The 18,621-nt window shown below is 39.9% G+C and overlaps 4 protein-coding genes across 12 annotated transcripts; 2 read left to right on the top strand and 2 right to left on the bottom strand.

Moving 5' to 3' along the window:
* The first annotated feature begins 43 nt into the window (after nt 1-43).
* LOC135939221 (uncharacterized) lies at nt 44-6,883 on the top strand. The gene is made up of 10 exons (XM_065483479.1): nt 44-429; nt 1,274-1,530; nt 1,593-2,083; nt 2,134-2,307; nt 2,362-2,925; nt 3,142-3,405; nt 3,460-3,729; nt 4,140-4,250; nt 4,310-4,655; nt 5,045-6,883. The coding sequence occupies exons 2-10, from the start codon at nt 1,285-1,287 to the stop codon at nt 6,602-6,604; spliced, it is 4,026 nt and encodes a 1,341-aa protein (XP_065339551.1). The 5' UTR covers nt 44-429; nt 1,274-1,284; the 3' UTR covers nt 6,605-6,883.
* A 48-nt stretch (nt 6,884-6,931) lies between these two features.
* Afti (aftiphilin) lies at nt 6,932-11,295 on the bottom strand. 9 transcript variants are annotated; one of them, XM_065483487.1, is made up of 9 exons: nt 11,180-11,295; nt 10,329-10,476; nt 9,106-10,235; nt 8,894-9,055; nt 8,083-8,286; nt 7,912-8,031; nt 7,619-7,682; nt 7,341-7,382; nt 6,932-7,270 (listed from the first exon to the last, which is right to left on the bottom strand). In XM_065483487.1, the coding sequence occupies exons 2-9, from the start codon at nt 10,453-10,455 to the stop codon at nt 7,164-7,166; spliced, it is 1,956 nt and encodes a 651-aa protein (XP_065339559.1). In that variant the 5' UTR covers nt 10,456-10,476; nt 11,180-11,295; the 3' UTR covers nt 6,932-7,163. The 9 variants fall into 9 exon arrangements, with proteins under 9 accessions (XP_065339559.1, XP_065339558.1, XP_065339564.1 ...); XM_065483486.1 differs by lacking the exon at nt 11,180-11,295 and adding an exon at nt 10,680-10,804; XM_065483492.1 differs by lacking the exon at nt 11,180-11,295 and adding an exon at nt 10,680-10,804 and having other exon boundaries at nt 7,619-7,679.
* On the top strand, nt 11,010-11,864 carry LOC135939230 (ADP-ribosylation factor-like protein 16). The gene is made up of 2 exons (XM_065483504.1): nt 11,010-11,507; nt 11,567-11,864. The coding sequence occupies exons 1-2, from the start codon at nt 11,097-11,099 to the stop codon at nt 11,777-11,779; spliced, it is 624 nt and encodes a 207-aa protein (XP_065339576.1). The 5' UTR covers nt 11,010-11,096; the 3' UTR covers nt 11,780-11,864.
* Nucleotides 11,777-18,256, bottom strand: pic (DNA damage-binding protein pic). Its single transcript, XM_065483480.1, has 17 exons — nt 18,068-18,256; nt 17,843-17,991; nt 17,516-17,775; nt 17,116-17,254; nt 16,913-17,062; nt 16,706-16,859; nt 16,429-16,653; nt 15,975-16,137; nt 15,761-15,922; nt 14,903-15,028; nt 14,687-14,850; nt 14,501-14,631; nt 13,464-14,411; nt 13,293-13,402; nt 12,272-12,438; nt 11,992-12,218; nt 11,777-11,933 (listed from the first exon to the last, which is right to left on the bottom strand). The coding sequence occupies exons 1-17, from the start codon at nt 18,129-18,131 to the stop codon at nt 11,847-11,849; spliced, it is 3,426 nt and encodes a 1,141-aa protein (XP_065339552.1). The 5' UTR covers nt 18,132-18,256; the 3' UTR covers nt 11,777-11,846.
* Nucleotides 18,257-18,621: the final 365 nt, after the last annotated feature.

Raw genomic sequence — 18,621 nt, 5'->3', positions numbered from 1 at the left:
AATGCCATCGCCATCCTCATTCAAACTTTACCAGTAGTATAACAATCAATATAACAATCTTCGCTGAAAATTAATGGCAAACTTTCGTACCCTTTAGTTAAGGTTTGCATATTATTTTTATTATGATCAACCATATTGCAAAATAAGAGAGCAGATGAGAGAGATTCCTCGGATTTTAGAAGCAAAGACAGCAAAGCCAGTGGGCTCGGCGGAGTGTGCGGAGTTAAAATCAAAGAACTTGAAAATTACGAATTGTACTCTCATCTGTTTTGTGCAACTATAGCCGGACTCTCGAATCTGGTCACAGAACTGATGATAATTGATTTGAGCGCAAACAAGTCTTCCGTCACCCAAAAACAACACAGTGAATTCGACTTTCAGCCTTGGTGCCGTTTCAGATCGGAGTCAGGCCGCAGCAGGCAGGATCCTGTAAGCATACAACGAATTGCAACTTTCACTACTTACATAGATATCTACTTGATGTTTTGTATGTATATATTTTGCATGTATCTTCTTTGGTAGCACAGTAGCAAATAAATGTGGAATTAAATTGTTCAGTGTGACTAACGCACGATGTAACTAAATATTATGTATTTGTCCAAATTGGAATATCATAATAATATGTTTCTATTCACATTTTTTACTTTTGGAATGTTACACAGATACTTCTAATCTGCTACTTCACTACATGTATTTTTAATTCAATATATGGGCGTAGTAGCGTGTGATTGTTCAAACCTGAGTCTGTTTAAAAAAAAACATTTTGTAATTTTTTGATTCGTGGGGAACGCCTATTATGGTGGTCTCGGTCTCTCACTTTCAGCTCACTTCACAGTGTAAATTTCACCTTCTTTTTCTGTCCGTAAGAATCGATTAACTTGCCCTTTCTTACTTAGAAGTGTGAGACCTACTTAATATCCACATTATTTATTTTGTTTATTATTATGTTGTATAATTTTCGCGTATCCTCTCAAAATACAATTAAATTCATGGTTCCGCAAGTCCGCGACATATTTTCAAGAGAAGTTCATCAAATAATATTATAATAACTTTATGTATCTATATTTGTTTGTATGCTCAATAGCAGAAGTAAAAAGCAGAGTTTTAAAATTAAAAATACCGAAACAATAGTCATGAAACTAGAATGAAAAGAAATATTAAACAGTATAACAATGGGTTAAAAGCTAATCTATGATATTTTTCTTTATGGTTTTTCAATTATAACAAAGTATCCTATTTAAAGAGTGTTATGTATATTTTGTTTTTAAATTAGGTGGTGGCAAAATGGACGAAGAAATGGAAATTAACAACAATGATCTGAATAACAACACAGACTTCGAAGAAGAGGCCCAGTCAGCAGATCACTTGGCTGACATGGCTGAAATGAACGCACACGACATAATGAAAAACACCCAGCAAACATTGCTACGAGATGCTGGTATAGTCCGCGAACGCATCGGCTACAAGGTGTCAGTTGAGGAAGTTTACCATCACCTGGAAGTCGTCATGGATCACGAAAACCGAGTTGAGGTAACTTGCAAGATGAATTTTTTAATGTTTAACTCACATTGGCGCTTGCAACACTGTTGCAGCTCGTGGTGGAAGACTTGCTGGAACGCATCAACAACGGCGAATTTGCAAGTGGTGTTGCTGAACCAATTGTGGAACAAGAGGTGGCACAGACGGTTCTGGACAGTGAAAATTCTGTGGAGCCAAATGAATCCCTCGCCTACGTCGATGACGATGATAGTGACGATGATGATGAGGACTTGCGACGGAGAATTAGTAAAAGGAAAATAGATATCTTGACAGAGGTTGAAGATGCGGAAGTGATCCTTGATGAGCAGATCGAGCAAATCAATGAAGGGCAGGTGGAAGAGCAGGCCAACATCGAGCCTGTCATGACACGAGATTTGGAAACCTTGGCGAGCTTGTTTCCAAACCGCAGTGTTGCTGAAATGAGGGCAATGTACCTCTCTCTGTACCAATTTGAGAAGGAAAACACTGTCCACATGCTTGCTCAGCAACTGTATGATTCGCAAGATGTTGAAAAACCAGCCAAGCGGCTTCGTTTGGACGAACAGTGAGATAGTCAATAACGCGTAGTATAAGTTTTGACAGTTAATTTCCTAGTTCACAGAACAAGCCAGGACCAAGTGGGCATCGAGTTGTGGACAAAGAACTCTTAAATTATGTTTGCAATGTGCTGGGTGGAAGGTCAAGAGTAGAGCTGGAGCAGAAATGCCGAGAATTGAATTGGAACCAAGACCTCATTAGTGCCTTTGTGGAGTCTGAATTGTTGAACAGGTTATTTTGCCTTTATCATTCATAATTATATCATTAACTCCAAAGTTTTCTTAGAGAGGAAAATTCTGAGAGCAACCGTAAAGTAGAAGCTGCTGTTCCTAGCACAAGTAATAACACTCCAAATTCGCCACAGCCTGGCCCAAGCACTGAGCATGATGAACCTGAAGTTGACGAGGAAGATGACAATGATGATATTACTGATAAAATGTCTCAGCTGATAGGCATGTTCCCTGATGCTGACCCTGAGTTTCTGAGACACCAAGTTCTCTCAACACTTGGCAAACCAGATGAGTACACCATGTTCATCCACAACGCTTTGGAAAAGAATGATCTACCTACTCGCAAGGCTTACGAGGAGCGAAAGAAAAAGGAGGATGATTTTAAGAGATACACTGGCCGGATGACAGTTCAGGAATTTCTCAAGATCTTTCCAAATCCGAAACAACACTTTGAGTCCAACCAGGAACATCAGAAAGACAAGACTTACATGGATCTCGCATTGAGCTTTTTGCTTGACAGATTCCCTAGAACGAGCTATAGACTGATTAAAGTTACTCTGAGTGGTTCTCGCAACATGACTGAAGCTTGTAATGCCTTGGAGACAAAGCCTGTGCAAAAGTAAGTTAGTTTAAATTATTTGGTTGAGAGTCATTAATGATGCTCGTGAAAATTTGGATCATTCTAGATAACAAACTAATTTTTAAACTCCCTCATTTCCTCCCATTAAGCTAGAGAAAGAATCGCTTTTGAAACGAGGTGCATGACAGTTTAATGCAGAGCTAGGCTTAAAACAACTATTTTGGTTGGTTGTTTACACCCATTATTAACCCACAGGACCAAACGTCGAAGCTCATATCTTCAAGCCCCAACTGAGATCAAGCATCTGTATTTCCTTCAAGAGGCTACTTACCTCAACAAGAAAAAGGAGATTGAGCTATTCATCAAATCACAAGAGGAAGCAAGGAAAAACAAAATTGAAGAAGCTAAACAAAAGAAAGAACTACTTGAATGTCCTGTTTGCTGTGAAGATGAGTGCCTCTTCGAGGACATGACCTCATGTGCTGATGGTCACCTGTTCTGCAAAAACTGTGTTAAGCAGTAAGTGGTTGTAAGCGACCATCTATATGGTATAATGACAGTCGCTTTTTTCAGGTATGCTGAAACCAGCATTGGAGACAACAAGACCAAATTTCCCTGCTTGGACAGTAACTGCAGCAGTGAATTCCCACTTGTGATTCTGAAGTCAGTGCTTGATGCCAAAGCTTTTGCCTGCTTGGCTAGGAGAATGCAGACAGAGGAGATCAGACAGGCCAACATTCAGGATCTTGAGACTTGTCCATTCTGTGAATTTAGCTACATTCCTGACGAAAACAACGCACTCTTTGAGTGCCAGTCTGAAAGTTGCAAGAAGGTCTCTTGCCGGTGAGTCGTGCTTTAGGTCTCTCTTGCTTGAATTAAGGACTGCAGTCAGAACTGCACTCAAGGCACACAAATAACACCAATAATGCAGGTTCTGTTTTTAGATGTGATCTTTTATATTTCTTAAAGCGGGAACCATATAAATAAATACCTATCTGTAACTTAAATCTCTTTATATCATTGGAAATCAATATATATATATATATATATATATATATATATATATAATTTGATCAAATAAATTTGTAAAGTGGGTTATTAATTTGCTGGAAAATCTTTTCTATCATTGTGATAGTTTATTAATTGTATAGTTAGATTAGGGATTAACTTCAATGTGTTTTTGTAGCAGCTCCACTAAATATTGCAAATTCATTTAATTCAACTTGTCATTACATTTTGTTCTTTAAACACAGGAAATGCAAGGAGGAAAATCATTTACCTCTTCGATGTGAAGAGGTCGAGAAAGATTCTGAGACGCAAGCTCGCAGAAAAATTGAAGAAGCCATGAGTGAAGCTTTGCTCAGGTATATTTATTCATGTAAGTCCAGCGTCTCGCAATCACTTACTCAATCTTGTCTTGTAGAGAGTGTTACAAATGCAAAAGCAAATTTTACAAATCAGATGGCTGCAACAAGATGAGATGCAACTGCGGCGCCTTGATGTGCTACATCTGCCGCCAGCCTATCAAGGACTACAACCACTTTCAAAATGTGCCTGGTCAAGCAGCCAATGCCCAGTCTGACAAATGCCCCTTATACTCCAACAATGATGATCTTCATGTCCGTCAAATCATTGAAGTTGGTGAACAAGCCAAGAAAGCAGCTGAGGCCAGTGGCGTCACCTTGAAGCACGACCCAACCAAGGTCAAACCTGAGGCTACTGGTGGTGGCGCCAGAGCCCATCCTGGAGAATTCTTTGGCTTAATGCAGGTAGCTAACAACGAACTGAATGATGCAATGAGACCAGAGATGCTCCTTAGACAATTCATGATAATGGCTAGAGTAGATCATAACTGATTATTTAGCATGGTGCAGGGCATCACTGCATGCCTAAGCACACTTCATGTGTCCCAATTTCAAAATTGTATAAATGCATGTCACATTACATATTTTATGTTTGTCTTGAGACTATTCTCCTCGTTACTGCAAATAAAACTGCATCCATTTTTTACTAACAATGGTTTTTTTACTCTCATTGTTGTAAAATTGTTTTGGAAATGCTTTATTACTGTTCCTAAATTTTAATGGTATCCCATTTTCTATGTGTGAGTTCATCATGGAACAACCTGCTCGCAATTTATATTGCTTTAAATTTTCAGGGTATAATGCTTCATAATCATCCGTTCTTTCAAAACAATCGCGGCGACGGCGCGCAACCAGAAGCAATGGTCATGCGCCGCCTTGAAGACTTGGTGTTACAGCTGGACCTTCCTGCTGTGAGAAACGCAGACAACAACCAGCCGGTGCGTGGCCCAAACGTTCCCCCAATCAACGCTGACGCAAACAACGCACCAGCCATCCAAGTACCACCAAAAGGACATGTTACGCCACCGGACCAGATAGTAGGGGAGAATGGCGACGCCAACCACCCGCTGACGCGCAGGCCATTTATGTTGAATCCGGCCAACCCCTACCGCATGCTGCGCCAAGGTCAAAACCAGGCTGACCGACTGAGGCGAAAGCTTCGTCTTGTTAGAGCAGCGGCTGAGTATTTGGGCAGGAATGCGACTCCAAGGGGACAACAGGCTCACGCACGGGCCTTGGACTGCGTCCAAGTTCTGGAGCGCCAGCTACGCAACATCCAAGCCTTTCCACTGCCAGAGCCTCTTCCTGCGGCGAATCAGAATCTCAGGTTGCGCGACGTTTATATGGGCCTACTTCACGAGCAGTTTGTTGACGGACGAGGAGCTGGTTTCAGGAGGGTCGTTGTACGGGATCAGATTGGCGACGCCGTTCTAGATAACGTTGACAGGGCTGAATGGAATCCGGTGGTGTTGAACAGACCACCCAGACGCATGTGTTTCTTCCTTCCCGAGGGTGCTCACGTACAGCCGGCGCTAAACCCGTTGCCGTTCCGTCGGCCCGATGATTTGCCAAATCCAGCCGGAATGATGGAATTAAATATGTACCCACAACCACCGTGGGAACAGCATCCTATGTATTTCCACGAGCCACGGCCCGCTGCGGCTGCCCCTCCAAATCGCGAACTAAACCAGTTCCAACAAATTGCCGACAAGCAGAGAGAGTATGACTTGCGGCGCAGACTCAGAGAAGCGCGGTTCCAAATGCAGCGGCTTGTTAACAACCCGAGAATCCAGACCCCGATTCCTGCGCAGCGGTACCAGACAAATCGGAATATAATAGATGCCATGCAGCAAACCGTGGCTCGCGCAGTGGAAAGAGAAAGAGCAGAAGCTAACTCTACGCAGTTGAGCAGGGAGTTGATCAACTCTTGCAACCAGATGTTGGACTACTTCGATGAGGTGCAGTATGATCCGAAAAACGAGCTGCCAAGATTCAAAGTCCTTTACAACAACTACCAGAGGCTGAAGGATAGCCTCAAGAACAATCCGGGAATTTTTGATATCGTTCTCTTTATCCGGAACAGATTCTGTGATCTAGCACAGAAACACAGAAACTTTCAGGCGTGGCATGAAGAAGTTAAGAAGGAGAGGAAGCAGACTGAAAGGGGAGGCTCCCGCACCGCGACTGCCGCTTCTGGCTCCGCTTCAACTTCCAACGCTGCTGCTACACCTTCCACGTCCGCCGGCCCTTCAACTGCTGGCCCATCCACCAGACCTGAAGGGGCTCAGGACAACGAAGGGGATACGTCCCCTGAGAGTGATGACTATGTCAACAATTTCGAGTTTGAAGATTGAATTGCAATCATTACTTTGCCACCACCATTCCCTTTTTATAATAATGAGATATATTAGTCATGTCAGATTCAATGATTTTTTATGGAATTTACCACTAAAACTTTCAGCTCTACTTGTAAAATCTTGATGTTAGCTATCATCGCCTGCTGTTCCTTGATATATATGTGTTAATGTGGGGGGATCCTAAAAATTTCCTTGTGCAGGACTATTCCATAAAAAAATTGATGAATATGTAGCGCATTTGTATTTTACTAATAAAGAAAAAAATCACATGACGAAGCATTCAGTGTTTACTTGCAGCAGGTATGAATTTTAAAACAAATGGAATTAAAATGAAAACATAATACCTTTTATTCATAAATAATTACTGAAGTACTTTGCCATTCAATCACATTTACATATAACAACTGTTAGCGGTGGAATGTAAAATTTGTGATGCACTATTAGGAGATAATTTGCATTCACAGTAGAAATAATTGGACATAGGTACGTTTCACTCAACACTTCGACAGACAGAAGTCGCCATGAAAATTAGGTGTTCCAATAGAAAGATAAAATTTTAAGGTCGTGACAGACTTGTTGCCCTCATAAATGAGAGATCTGGCAAATGCGAAATGACTTTCTGGGCAGCTGCACTTAAAATCTTCCTGCAGGCTTTGCTGTCACCTGTAAGTGCAAAACGTTGTCAGTAATCAAGCTATTGTTTGCGGACAAAAATTGGGTGCAAACGACTTACTTGGAGGATCCCAAAGGAGATCTATATTAAGCAGCAGATTTGCTGAGAGGGAAAAGAATAAAGCAGAAGTTAGCAAAAATGCCACCCAGCAAGCTCCAACAAATTTTGTGACTGAGTTCTGGAAATAGCAAAACACTAAACTCTACCAGCAAGAATGTTAGTGCGCTTGTCAAGAGTTAAAGAAGATAGCCTCTTTTAGTTCAGGCAGTCGCCAATAATAGTGCCACAAAAAGCCAGATTTCAATTTTTAGGAGTGAGAGCGAAGTGAGATTACTTACAGTCTAACGGATTTACTAGTCCGCTGCCACTCCAGTCGAATTGTGCTGCAGGAACATTCTCCTGCTGAAAATAAAAGAACTTCAGTTTTGAAGCAGTCGAAGACACAGTAAATGAAGAGCGATTCCAAAATTTGAAAACTAATTACATCAGAGCACAGCAATTGATTTTTGACTATAATTATTGAAATTTCACTTCTTTTTGCATTGGCTGTTAATCAAATTTGATTAATGCTATAGCACCTCATTTTAATAGCTTTTTCTTGCAAATATAGATTATAAATTATCATCTGTACCTCTGGTGCCATTGAGTTGGATGTGCTGAGGACGTCAGCAGCTTTCACAGGTTCTAATGGACTGTGGCCCAAGTTTGCTGCAAACCTTGGCATAGAACTATTCCACTGGTGCCCAAAAAGCTAATTTTGTGGTTAGATTTCTAATAGAAGGTGATGCTACTTGCAGCTTACTATATTTCTAGTGTCTATTCCAAGTGAAGATAACATCTGATCGTGGCTTTTTGAATTATTCCACTGGAACTCTAAGGCTGGGGTATTTTGCACATCTTGCACTTCAGGCCAAAGGTGCTTTAGGTGGATACTAAGTGGACTAAGAGCTTCCGGTGAACCCAGAGGTGAGTTGCAGTCAAAAATGCTCGCCACAACTTCTTTTATCTGTAAAACACAAATATTTAAAAAAAAAAATCACATGAATTAAACACCTGACACATTTTATGGAAAACAGAAGATGAAAACCAATAAATTGTTAAATGCTATCATTATTCTTTACGCCAAATCGACTAAGTATGAAAAGCTATTAGTTGAGGTATTGAATTAAAAAAGTATTTTGATGTTTCCAATATTATATAACGGTAAGCCTTTAATTTAAATACCTTATATAAGTAAAAATAAATTTAAAACTATGCCACGGAAAGCGTTTCAAAAATGTTGTTTTGTATAGTGTTTTCCTTGATAATTTGAGAAAAAGCTTATCAATAATTTTTATCTTACTGGTGATGGAATGAACTTTATAAAAATAAAAAACGCATTTTAATCGTTTTTTTAAAATAATAAATTCATATAGAAATAGCTTGAAGTGATAGAACCCATTGATTTTCATACACCAGATGAATATTTTTGATAATAATTAGATACATTCCACAAGAAGAATCTTGCTTAGCTTCAAAACGTATAAAATGCAGCCTGATGAGTCGCCATTTAGCGTGAAAGATGAGCTAATAATTGTGAGTTTCTTTGGAGCCAGATAAATTTAACTATTTACCTTTTCAGGCTGACTATAGAGATCGTTTGATTTGGACGCAAACTCATTGTTATTATCAACTATTGGAGAGGTTGACTTGATGCGTTCAAATTTTTCGTCAGCTTCTTCAAAATCACCAAAATCATCATCCTCGTCATCATCCAAGACTGTTGCAGTTTTAAACTGATCAAATCAAATTACTTTAGTGAAATCTTTAGACCTTGTGTAAATACGTTTTCCTCTGGCAGCGCCCAGTTGTCATCAGAAGACATTTCTACAGAGTCTTTAAAAGCATCAAACTCCAATTTCACCGATTCTCCTTCCCCAGCTTGAAACTCGGAAGCCTCAGCAAAATCTCCAAAGTCATCAAACTCAGGCTGGTCATTGGCAGTCTCGCTGCATTCAGGTGGTGCCTCTTTAAATAGCTCCTCGCTGAATTGACTTTCGGGACTTTCATCCAAGAAACCAAAGCTCTCTGTTGTTTCATCATCTTTGGCAGAGCATTCATAATCAAAATCAAAGTCTTGTGAAACTGATGGCTGCTGCTCTGTTAGATCACTGCATAAAGTCTGAGCAGCATTTAGAGTTTCAACAGGTTCCTTTTTGTCAGTCATTTGCAGCTGCCCTTCTCCATCCAGTTTCATTTCAGGTTTTTCTGCCTCAGCTGCCTCTTCAATTTGGCTTTCAACAAAATTACTCTCAAATTCTCCAAAATCTTCGTTTTCAGCTCTTGTTTTTGATGTTTCATCATCATCAGTATTAATTTGGCTTAAATTTGGGTCTGTCGTACAAACTTTGATCTCCTGGACATGATCTGATGTCAAGTCTTCAGATCCGTTCACAGCTTGACTGCGATTTTTATCCCAGTCCAACATTGGTTCTTTGACTTCTAAGGTTGCTTCAGCCTCCAGAACATCCCCATCTGACAATATCCCCTTTTCAGGAGGTTCCGAGTTATTTTCCTCCTCTTTGACACAGTGCTCATCCAAATTACTGTAGAATCCATTTTCTGTTGAAGACATATGCTCTTCTTTCGGAAATTCACTCAAAATATCTGGGGCAGCAGGCTGACTGCTAAGTTCTGAATCGCCATCCGCTAAATTGACACTTGCACTGAACGGAATGTTCTCATTTTCACCTTTAGTACTTTTCTCTATCGAATCACATTGTGCGTGTGGAATACTTTCGCTCAAAGGCACATCACAGTTCACGGGATGGTGATCACAATTATTGTTCTCTCCCCCTGGCAAAGGAGAGCTGTCGCTGCATAGGCCGGAATCTGTGTTAGAGGACAGGACAGAATCCTGGCTTGTGTTATCCGTATTTTTCTTCAAACTTTCGTCAATCCAAGTGATGTCCTTACCTAAGCGAACAATACAGCAGAAATTAATATTAATATTTGAAAACAAGCTAAGCAAAACATCAGCTGGGAAAACTAGACTCAGTAAAAGCTAACCAGCTTCACATTCCGTATGGAAAGGGTCGTCAGCAACTGCAAAGTCCCCGAAGTCGTCGTCATCGTCGGGAATGTCATTCAATGGTGGAGGTGTGGTTGACAGTATTGGAGGAATTATGTGTGACATTGTGTCTCAGGTTGGTTACAGCTGCAAATAATATAAATTTTAGCTTGACAATCATGAAAATAGTCAAAAACACACACAACTCACATACATAGAACGACAACACCCACTGCATGAACGAGTGGAAAATATTATCGACTCTACCAGGCATTACAGAAACTTTTAGAGAAATAAATCTTGTAAAAGTGCAAAATGGGAAAAATTAATATTCTGCAACGCGTAATTACCATGATTGAGGTGTAGTCAAGACGAATTACGCAAAAATTCGAGTGACCTCGTCATTATTATGATAGCAGCTGAGTGCGCAGGCGGCCATATTTGTTCTGATTGTGAGAATCTGTCAGCACCTGGTCTGGTCCGCGCGCTTTGGCGGCAACTTTAATGCAGAAATAAAATTGCGCACGCGACCCAGCGCATCCCACAACAACGCGTGTAAATTGAATTCGTTTTTTATTACAAAGGAAATAAATTAACACTAAAATATGAATATGAAATCAAACCTTAAGAAAGACATTACCAAACTTTTATTTTAGTCTCTATTTTGGAATTTTTTGTTATACATTTTAAGCCAAAAATGGTTTCAGTTCAGGCCCAATTTCAACGAAACACATTATTTTGCTTAATCAGCAGTAACTAAGGGAACCATGATTTTGTTTGGATTCTGTGATATAGGGAAAATTATTTTCAGAGAATATATATCTACTACCTTTATCTTGAAAATATACACCTGGAAAATGTGTCTGTGCTTAGGTCTACCTGGAAGTGGCAAAACTCTTCTTCTAAAACGACTTCAAAATCAAGAAGCAATCGATATAACTTCAAATCCCACCCCAACAGTTGGTGTGAATCTCGCCAAAGTCAGGTTAAGTGAGGAACCTTTTGTGGAAATTAGCATCAAGGAGGTTGGTGGAGCGATGGCACCAATTTGGAAAAACTACTATGTAGGCACAAGAGAAATAATTTATGTCGTCGACACCAGCAATTTATGCCAAATCGCTGCTGCAGGCACTATGCTCTATGGCATACTTGCAGATCAATATTTAAAATCAGCAAGGGTATTTATTTAACCTAAATAACTTATCCCGTCAGCATGCTTGATATTTCTAATTTTCAGATTTTGCTGGTCCTGACAAAAATGGATGTATCATACAGGCAAATGAGAAATGAAGCATTACTGATGCTTCAAATGAACAGACTCAAAAAAGAAATTGGTCGAGAAATAACAGTGCTTGAGGCGAGCGCAATGTCTGGAGAAGGGGCTGCTGAAATCATTGAATGGCTTCGTGGCAAGAAAAAGGCAAAGACCAACGAAAACAAAGTGGCATAAGTATATATACACAGACTTTACTAATTCAAAGAATTGAAAAAAAGAAAACAAACTTTGTAAATAAAAATTAGTGGATTCTGGTCAAGTCTTCAACAATTTTTATCAGCTCATCAACAGTGACCTCTTGCTTGGTACCACTGCCAGAAGCATCTCTCTGAAATGAAAATGGAACTAGAATCAACCAATACCAACACATCAAGCAGCAAACAAACCTGAAGGCCAACTGAAACTCTTTGCATGGTGTCCCTTGGCAAGTCCAAGAAGCTCTCAATAAGGTCTCCGTCAATGAAGTTTTCACATGGTTCGGTCTTTGTGTCAGTGCTAAAGCTACGCCAGAAAGAATGCTCGATTTTGCCAACTGACTTAATCGCGGTGACCAAATTCCGCTGAAGAGCCAACAGGAAATCATAAAATTCGGAAGGAACCTGAGTCACCAAGCCTGCAGGAGAGAAAGCATTGAAAGTCAGTTTGTACCAAGCTAGAATGACTTACCAATCGATCCACTGACTGTTCCAAAAAGAATGCAACCTTGCGTTGGAACAGAGGTTTCGAATACATGTTGCATTGTCAGAGAGCCGTGTCGGAAAACATTCACCATATCCCCAACATGAAATTGACCGCACTCGATCATCTGCTGTCTGTCCTCATCTGATGCAGCACTGAAATTCAACATTGATGGATTAATGGAGCAAGTGTTAGCAACTTTATTCATGGCAAGATGATAGAAGTTTTTTGTGTTTCATGAGTATCTTAAGAACAACAACTGCTGTAATTTTACCAACTTTGAGTCCCCACTTTGAATTTAACTTATAGTGTTAGAGATGTTTTAAACGTGTACCCAGAAATTTGAGCAAAAAACACCGAAAAATTTGTTTGGCGTAAAAAGTTACTTCGTAAGGTGAAAAGATAAAATCAAAATTCCAGCCTGAAGCGAAGTTGTCTCATATTAAGAGATGTCTAACAGCGACACAAGATTTATCAATAATCCAGATTTCCCTAAAATTGCCTTCAGATCTTGGCTCTAAATTTCAGGGTAAAGTTTTGGAACATCCCCAGCAACAAACGAAAAATTCAGAGTGGGGGCACTAAAGTCGGTAAAATAACCAATAATTGGCAATTATTGTCTTCAATACTCTCAAAATACACATTTATATACACCAAGACAGTATTGTAATAATATTATATCATTTGGCTCTAAGTAAAATGCTCACTTTGAACAAGAATTTTATAATATTTGTAAAGAAGGTCACATATGAGCTAGTAAAAAAATGGTAATATATTATGTCGTTTCAAAGCAAATTAAATGTAATGTTTCTCCTTCACATATTTTGAAAATTTTGTAAATACTTGAAAAACGGTGAAGATTTTTCAAGCTGCATAGATGTAAATGACACGAAAAGATTAATTAAATTTAAATTGAATAACATTGATGGGGATTGGGTTATATTTCATGGTATTGCAATACCGAAAGGATTGTGAATGTCACCAGAATAAAATAGGCGAAAAAGTTTACCTGTCTTTTTGACAAACAAATAAGTTGTAGGAATTCTCTCCTCCTAAAAACGTATCATCATCAATGATTTCAACAGCAGTCATCCAGTTTGGATGGAAATCTCTGGCAATCTGTAAGTTCCAACAGTTGAATACACCTGAAGTTTAATTTTTTAAACAATGTGTAACAAACCTCTTCAAAGTTTCCTTCCATAGTCTTGTACTGGAGGAGGGTCATCGATCGCATTAAGTCTCCGACCAAAATAAAGTCTCCCTTGGCTTTAAGGAAGAGGGCGATGATGTTGTTGAAGTGACTGCACTCCAGGCGAAGCTCCCTCTCTGTCGTCCACTCAAACAGTCGCACAGTGCTGTTGATCGCGGCCAGCAACTTTCCGTTGAACTCGATCAGGCAATAGCAGGCACCCTTGATCTCTTTCTCAGACACCTGAGTTAGTTTGCTCTCTTCGAACAAAAACACCACGATCCTTCCCGCCTTCGGTTCACTCTCCTCAGGATTGACCAGTGCTGTGCCGACGATGTAGTACGTCCTAGGGTCGTCGCCCAAACGTGCTGAAACGAGGCTCAGGGCGTACTCGGAGGGCATCAGTTGGTGACAGTGGTGCACCTCAAAGGTGTGCTGGTCAACCACAAGCAGGTTGTGAATTTCCGTCTCTTGACCAACGTCCAGAGCAGGTGCTGTGACGGCACCTTTGAACATGGTAGCGGCCGAGCTGCTCGTGTTGGTTGACAGGGTGCTAGCACTGTTCCGGGCAGGCTGAAGTCCGCTCGCCTTCATCACGTCCAGTCTCATCGTGATCACACCAAAGGTTTGGGATGTTTCTTGATAGGCGATTCGCCGGGGAGACTCTCCAAGGGGTACGGTTCTGATGTGTAGTTTTTGGATCTCATCGATTGTTCCGAAAGTCATTGTGTTGTCGTTGGACAAAGCCAAGCTGTCGGGGTATGCTTCAGCGTGGAGAGAGCACATGTGATTGACCTCCTTCAGATTGACGTTGGAAAACACTAGCTTGTGGTTGGAGCTGTAGATTACAGTTGGTCTATCGGAGCAAGCAAAAACATTGGTACTGTTTGTGCTTGACCCAAAGGTCCGAAGGACAGTCGGTTGCGTTCCAAGAGTGACCTATTAAGAAGCAAAGAGCAATGCCAAAGTTAGATGACAAGTTTAAACGCACAAATATCAAATCAACCGTGGACAAAACTGTGCACTACCTTTTTCTTTTCAGACAATATGCCAGTCTCCTTGTTGAGGTTGAAATAATACATTGAGCCATCTCCAAGAGCACATAGTAGATAATTGATCCCATCAAAGCAAGTGACCAAAATGGAGCGGGGGATGATTTCTGTTAAAAATTTGTCATAAATATGCAGGAGCGATGGAAACCATTTTGAGCCTACCTCCACCCAAGAATTCTTTATTTAATTCATCTAGTGATGGCAGCTTCAAAATTCTGGCAGAAATGTCAGTCCAAAGACCAACAGCAGCGATTGAAGCTTTCTCAGTTCCAGTGTCAAGCAATGAAACATCCAAGCAGGCCACTTCATACTCCAATACAGCGTGACTGCAATCACCGTTAGGTTGGAAAATTTTTATATTTCGCCCATCAAACTTACGCTTTCTGGTCGATGATTTTGTCTCCAATTTCCAAGTAGTACAGATCACTCCCAGTGGCACACAAAACTTGCAATTTGTTACAAGCGACCACACTGATATTTTTCTCTGTAGGTGGTTTCCACTCGCTGTAATTTAAATTATAAATGTCCGTGTGGCATAAAAATGTTGATTATAATTTGTATAATTATTATATTCCTGTAAATTTAACACTGATATATCACAGCACAATAGTAAGCTAATTGAAAATAAAATTGAAATGTTAGTTGCTAATGATGGTACTAGAATAGAAGACGCAATAAGTAAAAGGTTCTAATAAATAAAATATCATGCCTTTCCTAATGCTGCTAAAATACAACGACCTGAACTTTTTTAAAAAGTGTGAGTGTGGTGAAACAGACTTCAATGCGCGCGCGAGAATCATTCAGGGTCGCGTTCTCAGAGGTGATAACGCCTTGCACCCGCGCTTACAGCCACCCCCGACTCGCAGCGTTTTCGGCCAACGTGCATTTTCTTTCAGGGTCGTAAAACCCTGGAACGACTTGCCACCTGTGCTCAAAAACAGCACCGCCGCGCAATTCCCCGCTCTTCTGAAGCAGCAATTGTGGAGTGATTTTTAAAGTGTTTTGTGATCGTCCAAAATAGTGCTAAGTAAAATTCGAACGGGCGCATCGCGACGACTACGGTCTGTTTTATCGATTTTTCGCTAGCCCTTTTTCATCTGTATATAACCTGACATTGCATTTTACATGTATATTGACTTAGATGAAAATAAACAAATATAATAATTGAAACCAACCCTTTACACGTTAAATAATAAGGAAGTGCTGCTTGCTACATTAATTAGGCAAAATAATTACTGTATTAGCTGCTTCGAGTCGGTTGAAACAAGTCTTGCAGAGACTGAGGTGATTTGGAGAACTTGATTGTGGTTGACATTGCCACAGAAGAATGATTGACAGTCAGACTGGAATCCCACAATCTCGGTTTCAGAGACTTCATCTCCATTTAGCGAGAGAACTCTGAAATAAAGTTAAAATTTCGCAAACTCATCCAATCAAAGGTGAAACTAACCTAGTTTGTTGCACAAATGACAAAACAAGAGTGTTGTCAAACTCTTTTGATGGACCCATCTTCAAAGGCCACATGCCTTTAATTCCTTGCAAATCAATGGTGGCATGCTCTTGGATGCCAATGCCATTTCTGATAATTCTCAAAGATCCCTCCTTGAACGCACCTAAAAGTTGTCAAAGTTATTATTGCGGAATAAATGCAAGCGGGGTTTTCAAAATTTTGTATGCACTTTGTGCAAGAATGCGTGCACAGATATCATTGAGGTGATGTTTGGACAGAAAATATGGGCACAGTTGAACAAGAGGCACTGAAGTCAAAAACTGTTGACTGTCATTTGGAAGGAACTTAACTGTTTGAAATAGTTGCACTGGGAACGAATTGAAATTTACAAGAAAATTGCAAAAAAAAAAAATTAGAGGAGGGGCCAGGCAATAAGGGCTCTTGCTTCTAGTACCTGAGCAGGTTACAAGCTGTGCCTGTCCTTGCTTTTCGAGGTCAACCACAACCATGTCAGTGATGGGTGCAAGGTTGGTGAAGGTTTCCATGACAGAAATGTAGGAGTTTGTTTTTGAATCTGGTTTGATGTTGAGCTTGATCAGCTGCGAGTCTCCGAGTCGAGAACCGATGAATACAACGCCATTGTCCAAGTAGGTTATGCACTCAGGAATGGAAACTTCACCTATAACTTGGTTTAGTAACTTGATTGGTCCCCTAATTGATAATATTCAAACCTAGAACTTCAACTTTAAGGTCTTTTACAACTAGTAAGCCGTCCATTTTCTCCTCGTGTTCTAGGAGAAGAAGAAATAGACGACCAGACATGTCACCCAGCATGTAACGAGCTCCATTCGAGTCCACACGAGCGTAACAGCTCATTGTACTTTGCTAATTATAAAAATTAATGTCATTTAAATTACAAGAGCAAGGGAAACACATACTCTAATGACTGGAGGAGTGACAGCAACATAATTTGTACCATCATGATACAAAATTGTTTCCTGACCAACAATGATCGCTCCACCAAAAGGTTCTGGGACAGGGATGATTAATGACGCTTCGGCATCTATGTTGTCTTGCTTCCAAGGGGTCTTAATAAAAAATTTAATGTCTTATTTCAATTTAATTTTATATAAATAGTTACCTTCACAAACTCCTTGTCTTTGAGAGAAATTTCATGAGTTTTAATATGCCTTCCATTATGATCATGATGAATCAGAATCACAGTGGGTGATGGGCAACCATGCAAGAATTCCATGTCTTGAATTTGGATTTCTTCCATTCTAGAATAGTGTAATTAAATTATTTATTAATTTGATAAGCATCATCAAATAGAAATGTGAAAAATGAAAAATGAGCAAGCGATCAAGTTACTGAAACATATAATATTATAAAATTATAGAAGATTGATTTATTTTGCATAAATTTCAGTCAAATTTACAAATATTCCCAAATAGATCTCATTTTTATTTCTAGTTTCAGAATGATATTATGGTCAAAACTTGCATGCTGGTAGGTTACTAAAATTAGCATTATATTCATACCTGATGCTGGTGGCTTTGAGCTCTCCACAGTTTTCCAAGGGTATAATTTTGAACAAGCCATCATACAACCTCAGCCCAATCGCTCGAGATTCAGGATCAATAATTGCAATGATCCCAGACTCGGACGGTTTACCAATTTTGTCAGCAACGTTTCCGTGCGCTTTGGTTTTGATTTCCAAATTATCGCCTTCACCAATAGCTTCCAGGATCATAGTATTGTACCTGGCAGTGAGGATAAAAAGGAGGTCTTTCTTTTCGGTCTAAAATCAATTTTGGGAGAACCAGGGTAGAACTGTGCAAACTGTAAACAAACAGTACCAAACATACCTTTGGCCGGAAGAATTTCATTACACAGACTTTGCCGTATATACATATTTCTTTCAGAGGTCTCAGCCCTTCTGGAGTGACAACGTAAAACTCAAGCCTGTTGTTCTTCGCGAGAATCAAATTCAAGTCCGTCGGTGACGTGAAATTCCCTGTGTTACAATTTGATCACAAATTAGCAAACAAAAAGCCGGCTTGAAGTTCTTTAATGCCAAAGGTTTATTTTACCTGTGACACAAGAGGTTACCGCTGTCGGTTTATGGGCAGTAACGACGTACTGGTGGGTGGACATAGTGCTTCACCACTAGATTATGCACCCTTTAACCCTCCAATTTTCCCTATCAAAAGGCTTTAGCGTTTGTTTTGGATTCAATGGCATCAGCTATTTTCAGCATGGCAGACTCCAATGGCCGCCAAGCGCCCAGGAGGCGGTGGACGGCATTATTTAGTTCTCTATACGTACGATAGGGGAGCAAGGCGCGAAACGGCGTTAATCTTTCCTGTGCTTGGTTAAATTTTCTTGATTTCAGGTTTCAGGAGCCTTTTCACTTTAGTTCAGTTATCAAGTTAGTTGCAATTTATTATCAAAACAAATTAATCCCTTAATCAATAACATTGACCAAATTATAGTAGTTCCTCTTGCTTGCTACATAGCGAAGCAAAAAAATTATTAATCTACGTCGCTCTTCCCATCTTTATATTTAAAAATGAAAATTGTTTTGAATACAAAACGTGGAGGTTGAAATTAATTAGATGATAGTTAAAAAGATCAACTATCCTCA

The sequence above is a fragment of the Cloeon dipterum genome, chromosome 3, assembly GCF_949628265.1.
Source record: "Cloeon dipterum chromosome 3, ieCloDipt1.1, whole genome shotgun sequence".
Taxonomy (NCBI): Eukaryota; Metazoa; Arthropoda; class Insecta; order Ephemeroptera; family Baetidae; genus Cloeon; species Cloeon dipterum.
This window is presented reverse-complemented; position numbering and strand designations above follow the sequence as displayed.

Bases quoted from the DNA above. Each gene is read 5' to 3' on its own strand.
- Afti (XM_065483487.1), bottom strand. From the start codon at position 10,455: ATGTCACACATAATTCCTCCAATACTGTCAACCACACCTCCACCATTG. The intron at 7,683-7,911 runs GTACAGATGATA...TTTTATTTTCAG, and splicing joins CCAACTCAATGGCACCAGAG to CAGGAGAATGTTCCTGCAGC. The intron at 7,383-7,618 runs GTAAGTAATCTC...TTTCCCTCTCAG, and splicing joins ACTAGTAAATCCGTTAGACT to CAAATCTGCTGCTTAATATA.
- LOC135939230 (XM_065483504.1), top strand. From the start codon at position 11,097: ATGATTTTGTTTGGATTCTGTGATATAGGGAAAATTATTTTCAGAGAA. The intron at 11,508-11,566 runs GTATTTATTTAA...TCTAATTTTCAG, and splicing joins AATATTTAAAATCAGCAAGG to ATTTTGCTGGTCCTGACAAA.
- pic (XM_065483480.1), bottom strand. From the start codon at position 18,131: ATGTCCACCCACCAGTACGTCGTTACTGCCCATAAACCGACAGCGGTA. The intron at 14,851-14,902 runs GTAAGTTTGATG...CGGTGATTGCAG, and splicing joins AAAATCATCGACCAGAAAGC to TCACGCTGTATTGGAGTATG. The intron at 11,934-11,991 runs GTTTGTTTGCTG...TTTTCATTTCAG, and splicing joins GAGTTTCAGTTGGCCTTCAG to AGAGATGCTTCTGGCAGTGG.
- LOC135939221 (XM_065483479.1), top strand. From the start codon at position 1,285: ATGGACGAAGAAATGGAAATTAACAACAATGATCTGAATAACAACACA. The intron at 3,730-4,139 runs GTGAGTCGTGCT...CTTTAAACACAG, and splicing joins TGCAAGAAGGTCTCTTGCCG to GAAATGCAAGGAGGAAAATC. The intron at 4,656-5,044 runs GTAGCTAACAAC...TTAAATTTTCAG, and splicing joins AATTCTTTGGCTTAATGCAG to GGTATAATGCTTCATAATCA.